The sequence below is a fragment of the Gavialis gangeticus genome, unplaced genomic scaffold (genome assembly GCF_001723915.1).
Source record: "Gavialis gangeticus isolate Ggan-Ray unplaced genomic scaffold, GavGan_comp1, whole genome shotgun sequence".
NCBI lineage: Eukaryota > Metazoa > Chordata > Crocodylia > Gavialidae > Gavialis > Gavialis gangeticus.
This window is the reverse complement of record NW_017729006.1, coordinates 5,252,381-5,267,047: the sequence shown is the minus strand read 5'-3', so window position 1 is coordinate 5,267,047 and position 14,667 is coordinate 5,252,381. Positions and strand designations below refer to the sequence as shown.

At 42.3% G+C, this 14,667-nt stretch overlaps 1 protein-coding gene across 4 annotated transcripts in view; it reads left to right on the top strand.

The window, feature by feature from the left end:
* The window catches only part of TOP2B (topoisomerase (DNA) II beta), a 103,705-nt gene that overhangs the window by 14,807 nt on the left and 74,231 nt on the right, over positions 1–14,667 (top strand). For 3 of the 4 annotated variants that reach the window (XM_019508765.1, XM_019508764.1, XM_019508766.1), the window contains one exon: positions 13,007–13,180. In XM_019508765.1, the coding sequence (XP_019364310.1) occupies positions 13,007–13,180 (174 nt within the window). Of the gene's footprint in view, positions 1–13,006; positions 13,181–14,667 lie in introns of those variants that run through there. The other variant, XM_019508767.1, reaches the window with a different exon arrangement.

Here is a 14,667-nt window from a genome sequence, read left to right as displayed (position 1 = left end):
TTATTCCTATCTAGTAATGGCATTTTAATTTGGACTTCAATAGCCACAAGAGAACTACCTTTAACTCTGGTGGATGTATAGGAATGTGAGTTTATTAAAACATGTTTTGCATTTCAAACTGATTCTCTATATTAATTATAGCTAATAAATTGATGGTTTTGAAAATCTAGCCCTTAATAATGAGAAGCAAAATATTCAGGTGCATATTGTGATTTTATTTTCCTTAAGAAGTGTTTGAGCATGCAACCTACTTCTGATTTTAATCCAGAAAGCGTTAAAACCAATTCCTGTGATCTGTGGTCTTTGTCTATGTTAAATTCTACCAGCAAGTTTTGCTATACTAGCTAATTATGGCTATTCGTGTTCACATTGTATCAACAAAAGATGTGACACTGTAGGTGGGCATCTTAGCTGCGTGTTCCTGCTCTGTAGGGTTCAAGTCAAAGGGCAGGAAAATTCTTGTTGTGTATTGTGGGATGCCACAGAATCCACATACCCTGCACATGTGTATCACAGAATCATTTCTCAGCCTTTTGCGGGCTCAGATCAAGTGTAGTAGTATATAATGCATCAAATGCCCTTGTGGAAACCATGTAGGTAAAACCAGACACCATAATAAACTCTCAGGAAAAAATAAGACAAAAAAAGTATGGAGGACAGATACGAACAATGATAGGAAACCACTTTTTCATGGAACAATTGCTCCTTTTCTGACCGTACAATCATTGTGTTCAAAGGAGGCTACAACATACCTTCAAATTATGAACCTGGCAACAGAAATTTACAACCTTACTGTACACTAAAAATATAGACTAAACACAAACAACACTTACGGATCAATAGTTTCCCAACTACTTTCTGCTAATCTCCCTATACTTCACAGGTAATAGTCCTCTTCCTTCTTGAATGGTCCTGCTTTTGCATTAATTAGATTACAAGACAAAAGTACATAATAGGCACTCTTTCCTGATTAACATTTCTTTGCTCCTAGTTCACAGTCCTCCTCCATTCCTTCAAGCAGGCCTTTTTTAGGTATCTAGTATTACATGCTACTGCTTGCAATTTAGCTCAAGCAGTATCTATCTGTTTCCTTCTCAGGTCTGAGGAAAGTTTCTACCAGAGATCTTTTCTCCCCTAGCTGATCCAATAAAAGATATCACAAAAGAACCCTTGCGTATCTGAAAGCAAAATGTAACAGCATGCGTAAGGGTGGAGCTGATACAGTGCAGATTTGCATAATCAGCTATCACCTCTTCAGGTGAGAGGAGAGGCTTTCTTTACACACTCCCCCTAGTGGTGCAAGTGGTCAAAACTAAGAGCAGCCATGTTAGGTTGGAAGACTCTCTTTCTCATGTCATATACAAAAGATAAAAACAGGATAAGTTTACGTTCCAGCATATCAAGAAAGCTGTTATCTATAGCTAAATCCTCAGATGCTACCGTATGGTCTCTGAGGAGTTGCTCATGGCTTTTACCTTGCCAGTCTCAGAATTGCCTTTGTCCAACAAGGATGCTGTACTAGGAAAAATAGGTTTTATGGTAAATGTGACATCTGAATACTCTGAAACACTCCTGCAATACAAAAGTCCCCACTCCCTGTATCCTTCTGGATGTCACATGCCACTTCACACTGGAACTTTTATTAAAATAAGCTATTACAATTTATATGTGAAGAGGTTCAAATGTTGAAGGAAATGGTTGCAAAACACCATTTCCTCTCCCTGGGTTTCAAACAATACCTCCTCTACTTATTTTAACATATGCATAGGTCTGGAAATAAAAACTATAGAATATCAGAAATCAAACTTGCCACAGAGATTTTGTTTATATTTTTCAGAGGTTTCATAACTTGCCTGGCCTTGGTTCCACAGGTGATACCATCTCTTATCTTGGGAATGGTCTTTTACATAATTGTGCCTGAATGTCTGTAAGGCCTGTTCTTCTTTCTTGATCTGTAACTGCTTCTGATTTAACATCTTTTATTATTTTTCCTTTTTCAAGTTTATTTCTGACTTCTCTTTTTAAGTCACCGTTATCCAACTGGTGGTCCATAGGCCACATGTGGCCCACAGAGGGTTAGCATATGGCAGGGTTGGGCAAAATATGGCCCGTGGGCTGGATTCGGCCTGCAAGGTTATTCTATCTGGCCTGTGGGGTCCCTAGAAAATTTAGAAAATTAATATTTCTCTGTCTTTGGTTCCTGTCAAAAATGACAGGAAGCGGGGGCAGTAGGAGCCAGGGGAAGCCTGGTAGGCTCCTGCAAGTGCAGGCCCTGCCCCCTCCAGTCAGAAGCCCCACCAGGGGCTTCTGGCCTGGGACCACGTGGCTGCCCCACACTGGAACTTCGGGTAAGGGGTGGAGAGGGAAGGGCAGGGAAGGAGCCTGGGGAAAAGTGGCCCCTCGCCTGCCCCATGGCTGGCGCTCCCTGCTGCAGCTGCTCGCGGCCTGTGCGGGGCTGTCCTGAGCAGGCACAGTCGGGGGTGGGGGCAGGGCTGCTTTTCCGGTGCTTAGCACCAGCTTGTAACCCACCCCCACTGCCAGCCTGGCCTCTGCGTTGGCTCTGGGCTCGCTGTTGGGGCTGCAGCAGCTGCGGCCCTCCAACTTGTCGTGCCGGGCAGTGTTTCCTGCTGCTCCCTGCCCAGAGCTCACGTGCTGGGCAGCACAGAGGTGGTGGTGGCAAACACTGCCCGGTGCAGCAAGTAGAGGGGCTGCAGCTGCTGCTGCCATGCGCAGTCCTGATGGGCAAGCCCAGAGTGGGGCCCAGGGTGACAGCGGGGGTGGGTTACAAGCTGGTGCTGAGTGTGGGAAAAGCGGCCCGTGCCTGGTGCCACTTGCAGCCTGCATGGGGCTGCTTGTGCCTGCTCAAAACAAAATGAGGGCAGGGGGTACATGGCAGGATGCCCTGCTTGTGCCCCTTGCCCCCCAGCCCTGCTGTCCCTTAACCCCACCCAAAGCCCCTGCCCCCCAGCCCAGGCTTTGTAGCTGTCAGCAACTACCCAGACCTGGGCCAGCTGCAAACATCTGCTGCCTCTCTGCCCCAGCCCCCACCTGTGCCTGCTCAGGACAGCCCTGTGTGGGCTGCAAGCGGCTGCACCAGGGAGCGCCAGCCACGAAGCAGGGGAGGGGCCACTTTTCCCCATGCTCAGCATCAGCTCGTTCCCTGCCGTGGCGTGGGGTGTCAGGACTGCAGGCTGCCCTCACCTGTACCGCCGGGCTGGGGGGACACTGGGAGTGAGTGGGTGCATGGGGCCCACACTGATGTCTCAGGGCCAGCGCTGGCGGGGCCCAGAGCAGGGTGGCAGGAGTACAGGGTCCTGGCCAGCAGAGGCTCTATGGAGCTGGACCAGCTTCCCCTTCTCCCTGCTGGTGCAGCCCAACCCAGCTCCACAGACCCCTGCCAGCTTGTGCCCTGCTTTGGGCCCTACCAGTGCTGGCCCTGAGACATTGGTCCCAAGATGGTGACCAGGGGGTGGGGCATCTGTGAAGGGGTGGGGCTACCCATGCGGCCCTCGACAGCTTGCCAAAAGTTGGTAAGCAGCCCTCCACCCAAAATAATTGCCCGCCCCTGGCATATGGCCTGTGGGCAGCTCTTTGGTTGCCACTGCCCCATGTCCTTGATCCTGCTGAGGCATCCAGCTTCCTCCTCCATTGCCCATCTTCCTACCACTGATCCTGGAGATGAAGTGGATCAGCAGGAGGGGGCTGGGTACCTGAGCTATGTGCAACAGGAGCCAAGTTGCCTGCATTTCAGTTAGGCAGTATGTGTGGCAGGGAGGGCAGGGGGCTACTGTACATGCAGTGGTTATGGGGAGCTGAGCTTCAGAGAGTGCACTGGGTTGCCCACACAGTGCAGGTGGCACCCAGGCCTCTTCCCTGTGTTAAGTGGCCACCATGACTGCAGTCCTGTGTGGCATGTGGTGTTCAGTTGCCTGGAAGTTGGACAGCCCTGTTTAAAGTGACCACTTTGTTTAATGCTATTCTGTTAATAAAACATAATTGTTCTAAATGATATTTAGTATGAAGAAAGGGATTTTGTGGCTGGAAACTTGTCTAACATCTCTCCCAACTCTTAAAATCGGTCCCATAGATAATATTGCCAGACAAATCTTACTTCCTAGATAAGGAAAGCTTTCTTGAGCTAATTGTAAATATCTAGATGACACTGATCTGGTTTTCTGATGAGCTGTACCAAGTTCCTAGGCAGATTTTTGTATACTGTCTTTTATATTTCTTGTCAAGTTTTTTGATCTCATATATGGGAAGAGAGCAAGTGGATTATAGCTGATAAAAGCAATAAATAAAACATTTTGTGTGGTAAAAATTCATTGTAAAGAATTTGAATCCCAAATTATCAGGAAGATACCAATTTGTTTTTGGGAATGTGTTCAATGAGTTTAAGTGCTGGGGGAGCAGAGGAAATGGACCAAAGCTGCCACTTCTGGAAAAAAAAGACCTACAAACATCTGCTAGTGCTTAGTCAACACTGTGCAACTCCCCCTTAACTTTGGTAGGTGCTGCAGGGGATTTATTGCCACTGAAGTTGCACTGTCTTCCCTAAAGAGCAGAATTTTTGCTAGCAGAAGCTGTCTTGTGCTGGCAGAGCTGTGTCCCACACTGGTCATTTTGATGGCATAGCTAGCTGTATTGGCTGCAGGATGCAGTTTCTTTCCTTCCCTGCAAACACTTAGCCAGTGGTATTCTCATGCTACTGTAATGTAGATTAAGATCAAGGGTACCTACATGGCATATTAACAACTGAGCAAGTTGTCTAGGACATTGGAAGCAGTATATCCATACCCCATGTGGAGTGCCAGTGGATAAGCCCTCTGCTCAGAGCTTCAGGTATCTTTGCAAGGTACTATACTGTATGTTTACACAGTATGCAGGTACCTCATTTTATGTTGTAAATTAAAGTCTGTAGCACTATCTCCAAGGCAGTATGTATGGCTTCAGTCTTCTGAAAATCTGATGAAATATCTAGTCAAGTAAAGGATTTATCTGAATGGAGATGGCCTTTTCAGTGTAAGGAGAAGCTTTTGTTTACTTCTTGGTTACTCCATTACAACTTTATAGAAAAGATTCCAAATGTTATTGCTTTTGTCTTTAGGTACCCGTCACAGTAGTCTTCCTTGTCAGCTTCTTGTTTGACCCCATACAAATCATGGTCTCATAATTTGAGGAGGCCTTACAAATCCAACAAACAGTGAGCTGGCTCACTTTTACATTGCCTGGCACTTTAATCAGTGAAACCATAAATTTTCTGAGGTACCCAAGAGCTCTTAGCATAGCAGTCAATTTCATTCCTCCTTCATGGATCCTTGATCCCAGTTCCCAGGAGCATACTATGGAATTACTGTAGCCATGGAAGTCACATGCTGACCTAATCTAATTCCATGGCACCTCCCAGTTCATTTTTCTCCACCCCTTGAAAATTGTGGACTTCCAGTGACTTCTCACCTTCCTAAAAGGAATGGTTTAGAGCTCTTCATTTTCAGAGTTTATATCTGTACTACCATCAATATAATTAGTGTTTCAGAGATCAACTTATTTCACGTGAACTGGTATTAGTAATACAAAGCTGTTTGAGTTCTAGTGTCAAAGACACATAAAAAGTGAAGATCATGATGATGATACAGATTCACCATCCTGAAAGTGCAAGTTAAGTAGCAAGAACAGGCAAAAATAAAAGGGATCAATTATAGTGAGATTATATATATAGGATATATACTCCACTTCCTAGAGTAATTTATTTTCTCCACCAGTCTATCATGAGGGCTGTATCATATGGTAAAGATGAATGTGGAAGGCAACAGGCTAGCAGGAGCATGAGAGTAGAGGAATCTAGGTGATGAGCAGTGTTGGGTGGTGAGAATTGGCAGTAAAGGAGGACCTGTGTATAGGCAAGCATGTCTCATCATGGGCGCCTCTATCTGGCCCCCCACCTCCTCCACAGACTTACTGGCACAGCGCTGCTCTACATGCAGCTGGACTGTGTTTCTGGCCATATGCATGCTGTGATCATTTGTGGGTCTGTGTGCACACCCCCCCTTGCTAGTTGCAGCTGCCGGGAGTCTGTACCTGGGCTGCCCTGCAGTCCTCTGTGCTGCCACCAAGAATTGATTAATGTGTTAATTGCACATGTTAACTGTGTTTAATTGACAGCCCTAATTCTAACCATCTATTCCTTTTCATCTTCCCTGGGAAGATATAGAAAAGGTGATTTTGTGCAACATCTTAGAAGTCCAGTACTTTTCAAGTCTTTCTCTAGCTGCTGCAAGTGGCTGCTGTGCCTTGTCACCACTTCCACTACCTCCCTGTAACAGTTTGTCCAGGAATGACGTGAAGGGCAGTCCAGATCAAGAAGAACAAGCAGGCCAAAAAGTTAGTGGTCCACCATTTCCTGTTTTCTAACTCGCTAGCCTCAGTTTGAGAGAGATGTTTTTTGTCTACCCGTCCAAATGCAATTTAGACTTACTGTTAAAGGTTTTCTTCTGTCGTGGTTACAGTCTAAGTATTTCTAACGGAAGTTCTTTTTTTTGGCAAGGATGCCACTCTTTTAAATACAGGCCCTTCTTGGGCAGCTGGGTTTAATCAGATCTTAGCTCTGCCTTCCATGGGAATGTCTGTGCCTAAAAGACAGCATTAACTCTTCAGCAAAGATGTTTGACACCCTTCACATGCTTTCACAAACAATACACATGTAGGAGTTGGTGTTAGAAATGTGGTCCCCAACATCATTAATCACCACCCCCTTGCAAATAACCCCCCCCCACAGCCTACGGGGCATCTTCTTGGGGAAAAAAGACAATGTGGCACAAATCTGTTTCATGTCTTTGCCTTGAATTTGGTGCGCCAATTCTCTTATTGGTACAATGACAAACTTAAATGAAAGCTAAGGCAATTCTGTCATTGGAAAAGTAGATTTACAATCCTGGCTCCTACCAGATATAACAAAAAGAAAAATAGACAGCTTGAAGTAGTGATGTTGGAGATGGTACAAAAAGACCATCAGTTCTTTAGTGTGGGGGATTATCTTTTTATTATGTGTCTCTGGAATGCCTATCAGAATCTGGTTCTGATCAGTAACTAAGGCTCCAGTGCCCAATGAGCTGCCAGCTACCACCTGATGATAATGTTGCTTTGTAGATTGCAGCTGGAAAAAAAAAATCAGATGTTGATAAGAGATCAGTGCCCATCTTGAATTGCCTTAAATCAGTGATGTTCAGCTTCTAGTCCATGGGTCAGATCTGGCTCCTAAAGTGACTGGATCCAGCCCACAGCACAGGAAATCAATAGCAAGCAGCCCAACCTGTTCAAAGTACTTCCTGTTTCCTTCCCTAGACATGTGCAATTAACAGTGGTAATCTTTCTTTCTCCATCTGACATTGGCAGCTACCTCCTTCCCCACCCTCTCCTTTCCCTGTCAGAGTGGACTAGGGTTCACTGTGCAACAAATGCCTGGACTACTCTAAAAAGGTTGAGCCCCAGTGTCTTAAATAAGGGCTGGCCCACTTTCAGCAGCTGGGAGCTGCATGCCTCATGAGCTGTATCAGTAAAGTCTGCACACTGCACCTGGGCGAGCCACAGGCCCATGGGTCACACACCTCTTGGTTGTCCCTGCTGCTTGCCTCTGTGGGTGCCTGCCCTACTACACCACTTGCTGACATGAGGATTCCCTCCCCCTGACTTCCCTTTCTTCCTGCTGCTATACCCTATTCCCTCACCATCCCAGATTCACCCTCTGGAGTCAATATCTTGAAAACTAGATAAATGACCTTTTCAACCAGGAAAATTAAGTCCAGATCTTAGCTGATGATGAATTCTGTCAGGTCTAAGGTATTGGGTCTCAACCTTTTTGTATTCAAGACACTTCTGAGAAAATGCCAACTCTTAGTTTTCACTTGTTTTTTGACGATAGAAAAATAATAGAGCAATTTTTCTGTTTCAGAGAACTCAGAAAGATCATAATAGGTCAGAATGTTTTTAACACTGGATTTCTATTTGAAGTCTCTGGATTTATCTTGTGAATCATGGTAGTGCAGTTGGGTATGCAAACACTGTGTGCCTCTCCCATCTCCAGCACCTTTGAAAAAATCTCAAGGCACCTCAGGGTACTGCAGCACCCTTATTGAGAATCAGTGGTCTAAGGTCTGCTTTCAGAAGAACAGTACAGACAAAAATGGTCATGGAGTAAAATGCATCATAGAAACAAAAGTAAAGGCTATTTGGAATATTAGTAAAGGCTACTGGGAATATTAATTTCATGTTTCAATTAAAATATATATGACCCCTACCTAGTATTGTCCTGTTCCAGCTGTTGGTTTCCCTTTCATTTTGTCTTGTTGCATGTGTTTGCAGAAATTCTTTTCTATTCTCTGCTCAGTCAGTAAATGATTCACTGGATTTTTTTTGAAGGGAGGTATCCCTTAGACCAACGTTTCTCAACCTGTTGGTCATGAACCAAAAGTGGGTTGCAAGAATATATGGAAGAGTTGTAAGCAAACTTTAAAAATGGATCAATAAACTTTAAAAATGGATTTTCATTTTAAAGGAGAAAGATATGGGAAGCTGGCTTTTCCCTTGCAGGCTGGTAGTGTTCTCACCTGCAAGAGGCTGCTTGGGGCTCCACACACATTGGTTGGGGTGGGGGAGGGGGCTAGGGGCAGAGAACAGTAGAACGGGAGTGAGGGGCACTGGGGCAAGACTAGCTATCAATGTTTACAAATGGTTCCTGGTACAAAAAAGGTTGAGAACCATTGCCTTAGTCAGTCACAGGAATATTCATATCAAAATAATAGGTGGTGAGGAATTATTTGGATTTCATTCTTTCCAGAGAATGGGAGCAATGAAGGAAGGCATCCATTTGATGGAGTGTAGTGATTTATGAGGAGTGGGTCCATTTTTCCTTTTATTGCCTGCCAGAGCAAGTTTCTTGTGTGTGAGGGTCTTCCGTAAATAAACTAGGAAAAATACTATCAGATCAAACCGAGAGAGAGAATAAACTTTTCTTGTCTTGCCCTTCCTTGAAAGGGAGGAAGGTATTTGTATGGGTAAGTTTGAGTAGGAGTAGAAAAGGAACCCATTCCCCAAAGTATTCTCACTCATCTTAAGTTGATTTTACTGGCTAGTGATTAATCTCTTTGCATCTGGAAAACAATAAAATATCCAAAAACCCTTTTATGGAAGGATTTGAGATGTGATATAAGGCACAAACTTTTGCAGTTTGGGGCAGTCTGTAATACATGCTGTAGAAGACCTGGTGGTCTCAGTTGGTCTGCTGCTTCCTGGTGTTCCAACCCAGCCTGATTCACACCCCAGTACACTAGTGATTTCCCTACTGCACTTGCCACACCTTGATTTTTATCTATCAATTTGAAAAGCAGCCCTCAGATTGCAGGAGAACTGCTCATCACAGGGCTCTTCTTTCTGGCCCAGCCAGTCTCTCTCCAGCCAGGCTCCTTGCCTCCTAATCCCATTTTTTCAGGGCTTCTTGCCCTCAATTAGCCTTCCACTAGACTGGCATGCCAAATTACAGTAGGCCAGAAAAATAAACAGCCTATATCAGGCCTAGGTAACCACCCAGCCTTATTCTGTTGCTAATGCTTTCCCTCTTGGCTTCATAAGAATCGCACCATGTCCATGGGGCTGGGGTTCAACTCAAACCAACAAACTCAACTCTACACATCAACACAAACCAGCAAATCCAAAAGACAAAACATGTTCCTGGTAAGTGCTAACAATGACCTCTCTTCCCCTGCCCCTAATATTCATCTCATGTCTTGTGGCTGCTTCTTCCAAGAAAAATCATTTCCAAAATAAACATAACTGATACAGCTCTCTCACAGGTGCTCTCTTTAATTATCAGTCTTGCATTCCTTCAGAAAGCTCTTTACTCCATGCCTGCCTGTGCCATACTGACTTGCTTTGCCCAAGAGCCAGGTTTATATGGCTCCAAGGACTGCCCTTTTCCCCTTCAACAATGGAATTAACCATGCCTTTCCACCTCTTTCCACTGTTATCAAGGGCCCTGTCAAAGATAACAAGGAGAGGGACCATAAATGCTGTGTTATACTGGTTCTCAGGTATTATTCATTTAATTTTAAACTTCCACCTTTAAAATGGAAAAAAGCTCCAGTGCTCCAGGACCCAACAAGTTCAAAACACATACTTGAGTGAAGCAGTTCATAATATAATGCTAAATTGAACAACTAAAATAGTGTTGAATTTTTCTAGGAGAAGATTTTAAAGTGTCCAAACAAAATATCAGGTCTTTATACTATGATGATCTCAGTGGGTTCATGAAAAGGAAGTTTTTTTCCAAACCTCACATTAAATACTTCTTGTAGGGAAGCTACCTTAAACCTAGATCTGTAAGAAAGAGTAGAACACAACCTTGGAATCTTTTTCTGGTATGTTACAGGACTTATCCCATTGAATAGTTGTGGCAAGAGCCTTGCTTTCTGTTCACTAAGTAGACCACTTATAAATGTGGTCTCCAATAATATACTGAAGTTGTGAGGTTTCCTTTCTCTCTCTCTCTTTTAGTATTGTACTTCTAACCAAGATGCAGTCTTTCTGGCTGTAATGGCATTCATTCCCCAAATAAATTCAAGGAATCTAATTCTTTCTGTTGAATATCAAAATTCAACTGGTAAGAGCTCGGAGAGGCTCATAGCAGAGAAGCCACATTTCCTGTAAAAATATTGTTACTGGAGAGTGGCCGTTGGCTTTCTGGGAACATCTGGATGCAGCACTGAAAAATGTAAACAGGTCTTTAGAATGGATAAAGAAAAAAATTACTGTGACATAACTCTTCTATAACTCTTCTTAAAATTACACTACAAGGGAGGCATGTAGAGAAATGCAGACAGAATATAGATTTTCTAGAAATGATAACAGTTACTTTTCCAGAAGTAATAGCTGGGGTTAGATCATAGCCTTTTTACTTTAAACGTGTGTAAACACCACCTTACAGCCCTTTGGTAATTCTGGCTGCTTGTGGATGTTACAAAAAAACAAAACAAAACCCAAGAAACGGCACTTTGCTTTAAACTCAGCATGTTCCTGCACTGAGCCCCATGCATGCCTAGAAGAGTCAGAGCCTTAGTTGGATCTGCCTTACCTGACATCTGTATAGATCTGGCGCTTTAGTGATGCTTTTTTGGCACTTTTATCTAATAGCTGATTGAATCAGCTTTAGATACGTGCCAAAAAGCACTGCTGAAGTGCTTGATCTAAACAGATGCTGCAGAGCTGGGTTGAAGTAATGTACTGCAGCTTCTGGTAAAACACATCTTTTAATCTTTTTTTGTTAACACCTGCAAGCAGCCTCTGTGTCTTTGTACCATTGTCCTGCTCAAAAAAGGGGTGCAAATGAAATGCCCTTTGCTCTTCTTGCTCTTCAGTGAAGGATCCTATATTAACTTACAGCTTGTCTAAAAGGGAGAGTTGTTTGTTAGTTAAGATATGCGTTTAGATCAATATATTTATACTGATCTAAGACTTGTTGCAAAATAGTTTTAATTTGACATAAGAGTAGTGTTTTTGTTTTAATTTGTGTCTACTTGGAGGAGGATGCAAATTAATGCAAAAGGCCATTTGTATACCACATTTCTGACTTGGGCAGAAGGGGGAGGGTGAAGGATTAGAATATCAGTATGTTTTGACCACTTGTGCTGGTACTAGGACATAGTAATCCTTGGACTGTTCTAACTTGCCATATTTACCACAGGATCAAAGGAAAAAGAAGTGCCCAAAGGTGGTATGCAAGCACTTGGTGTTCCTTTCATGGCTCAGCTGTATTGATATTGGTAAACTGATTATAGGGAAAAATAAGTTTGTTTTTTATAAGTACATTATTATTTTCTCCCTGAAATTCCCCATGTAGCCCCCTTTTTTCTTTTTGAAAATCATATTTGTACATCCTATTAGCTCATTGATGTGTGTTAAAGTTTATGACAGCTTTTAAGAGCGGGACTGTTTAAGAGATCTAGCAAAGTGGTGCTAAAATTCTTTCTGATTTCTCAGTTAAGGATATATTGTGATCTTGGGTATCTTTATGAGTGGTTCCAGTAAAAGAATGCTTAACTTTTTTTTTAACAAGGATGAATGTCATACAATTTCTATGTCTAGTAATTTACTGAATTTTCTCTTGCTCACTCAGATCACTGCTTTAGTAAAGTTTACTACTGGGTAAAGATTTAGCCTTGTCTTTGGAGTTTCTTGTGGGAGGAAGTATTTAACTTTTGCAAACACATGATCTGTTGGGAGGTACTTAAATAGAACACCCCAAAATCCCTGGAAAAGTAGACCACATCTCTCTTCTACCACCACCTGCCTAGGCTGCATTATAATTCACCAATCCAAGTAGGTGGTAGCCTTTATGTGCTGTCCATCACTCTACCCACTCTTTCTACTGTTGAAGGCACCTTGTAAATAGTGTTGGATTCAGTCTTAATTACTTTCAGCTAAATGGGATCTGTTTGCTATGCTTTGTGTATTTTATGACCCAGATTCTAGAAGGTCGCACTTAAATATATTCTTAAACCTTGTTGAATCAAGACCTAATCAAGGTCCAAACTAAAGTTTGAAGAAATATTTCTATTTTCACTTTCAGAGCAATATTATTTGAATGATTTCAGAGCACACTTTAAATGCAGAACAGATATTTTCAGTGCGTTTCTCAGCTAAAAAGGAGAAACAAGGTTAATTTAAAATAATTCTTTTTGTAACTTATTGGTGTTATATATCTCTCAGAATTTGTTGCAAGAGGTTTAGAATCTGTGGTAATTTGTATGCAAGCCTTCTAGTAGCTTGCTGAACTATTTCTGGAAGCAGAGTGTTTTGAGCTCAAGAAATGAATTTGGAAATTAATATTTAAATCACATGGAGTGTCTTGAGTTTAAATTAACCACAGTCAACATTTATTTAAAGCTTTGGAGAGTTATAAGGGTGAATTGAATGAAGTTGGTTATTAGTAACTTGCCTCACTTTGCTTTTTTTTAAGACACTATTTGATAATCAGAACAATGCTTCAAAAAAAGAAGAATCAGAGAATATTAATAAAAATGATACTTCAAAGAAGATGTCTGTTGAGAGAGTTTACCAGAAAAAGACTCAACTTGAGCATATCCTTCTCCGTCCTGATACGTACATTGGTTCAGTGGAACCTTTAACTCAGGTAAGCATCTCTTAAATTCACGGTTTACTTCAGTTTTCTTTTAAGAAAGAAATGATCACATTGACTAATAAACCCAAAAATCTAAGCTTCCTTTTTTTTATTCTAGAATATACTAGCAGCTCTTGAAGTGGGTTTGTGTACGTGTGTATGTATGGAGGGAAATGATCAGAAGAAGACTTTTTGCTTGTTTTTTCAAATAAAGCAGTAGTTGGTTGCCTTGGAAATAGTATATAACAAGAGAATTTTAAAGCTGAGATCCACATACTGAAGTTTAAAAAAAAATTGTCTTTAAGTGCTAGCTGCTCCATATTAAGTAACGGGTGAACTTGTCTTCAGCTGGGGAATAGGAAAAAAGATCCCAGCTGGCAGTTTAAAGAGTTCAAGGTATCAGAAAGAAAAGCCTGCTGGTTTAAAAAAAAACGTGCCCAAAGTTCTTGCTGTCAGGAAGCTGTGGAGTTTCATCATGGAGCTTCTCTAAGCTTAGCTGTAATATATACTTTTTAAAAAGAAATATGATTTTTCATCATGTTTCTGTTTCTCCATGTTTCGTTGCATAATAGCAGCATTCTGCTTGGGAGAAGGACTTCCCTTGAGCAAGGAGTAAATCTGGGAAAGACTATAGCAGCAGCAGTGGCTTTACCCATTACTGCAGATTGGATCAGCCTGAGCTAGGGATAAGAACTATCATTCTGCACTCATGACTAGTAGAGCTAGCAGCTCTTTTCAGCCTGATTGTTGGGTGCAAGGAGGAGAATTTCAGCTTTTTTGTCATCTCCTGACAGATGAATACAGAGCCAAGCTCTGCTTACTGTGCATCTCCTGAAATAGCATGCAGGCTAACACTGGAACTGAGGTTATTCCATAGAGAAGAAAATGTACCTATTTTTTGGAACTCTTCATGTGATGGTGGTGGTAGATTCCTTCTGACATAAGTGCCCCAGGAAGGGCCTTAAAAATTATGTCCACTACTACCACATTTGCAAGCCATGCTTTCTGTGGAGGAAACAGGGAAAAAAAAGGTAGTCAGGAGCAAAACAGAGTCCCCTCCCTCAACTCTGAAATATGAATGAATTTGCTATGTAAATATGCTTTTTAACTTGTAGAAGGGTCAGCCCTCCACTTTTTACCCTGAGAAACACCTCTCTTCTCTCACAGTTTATGATAATCCATCTGAAAAGGTTTGTAAAAGTGTTAAATTGTGTAGTTACATAGGGTTTCAAATTAGTCAATTGTCCTGGAGATTTCCTTTAAAAAAACCCAACAATAATAACTTTGCTCATATTCGGTTCAATATTAAGAAGCATATGAAATTTTATAAAGATGAGAGAAGCAGCCCCTTTCCTTCCCAGAGGATTCTTTACCAGCTTCTTCTGTAGCCGTGCTGACTTGGGCAGCTCCAGCTGCTTGTTCATTCATGGGAAATCATAAGAGTTGGTGAATCTGATTCAGTTATACTGAATATTGATCTGGGAAAATTTGTCTCGTAA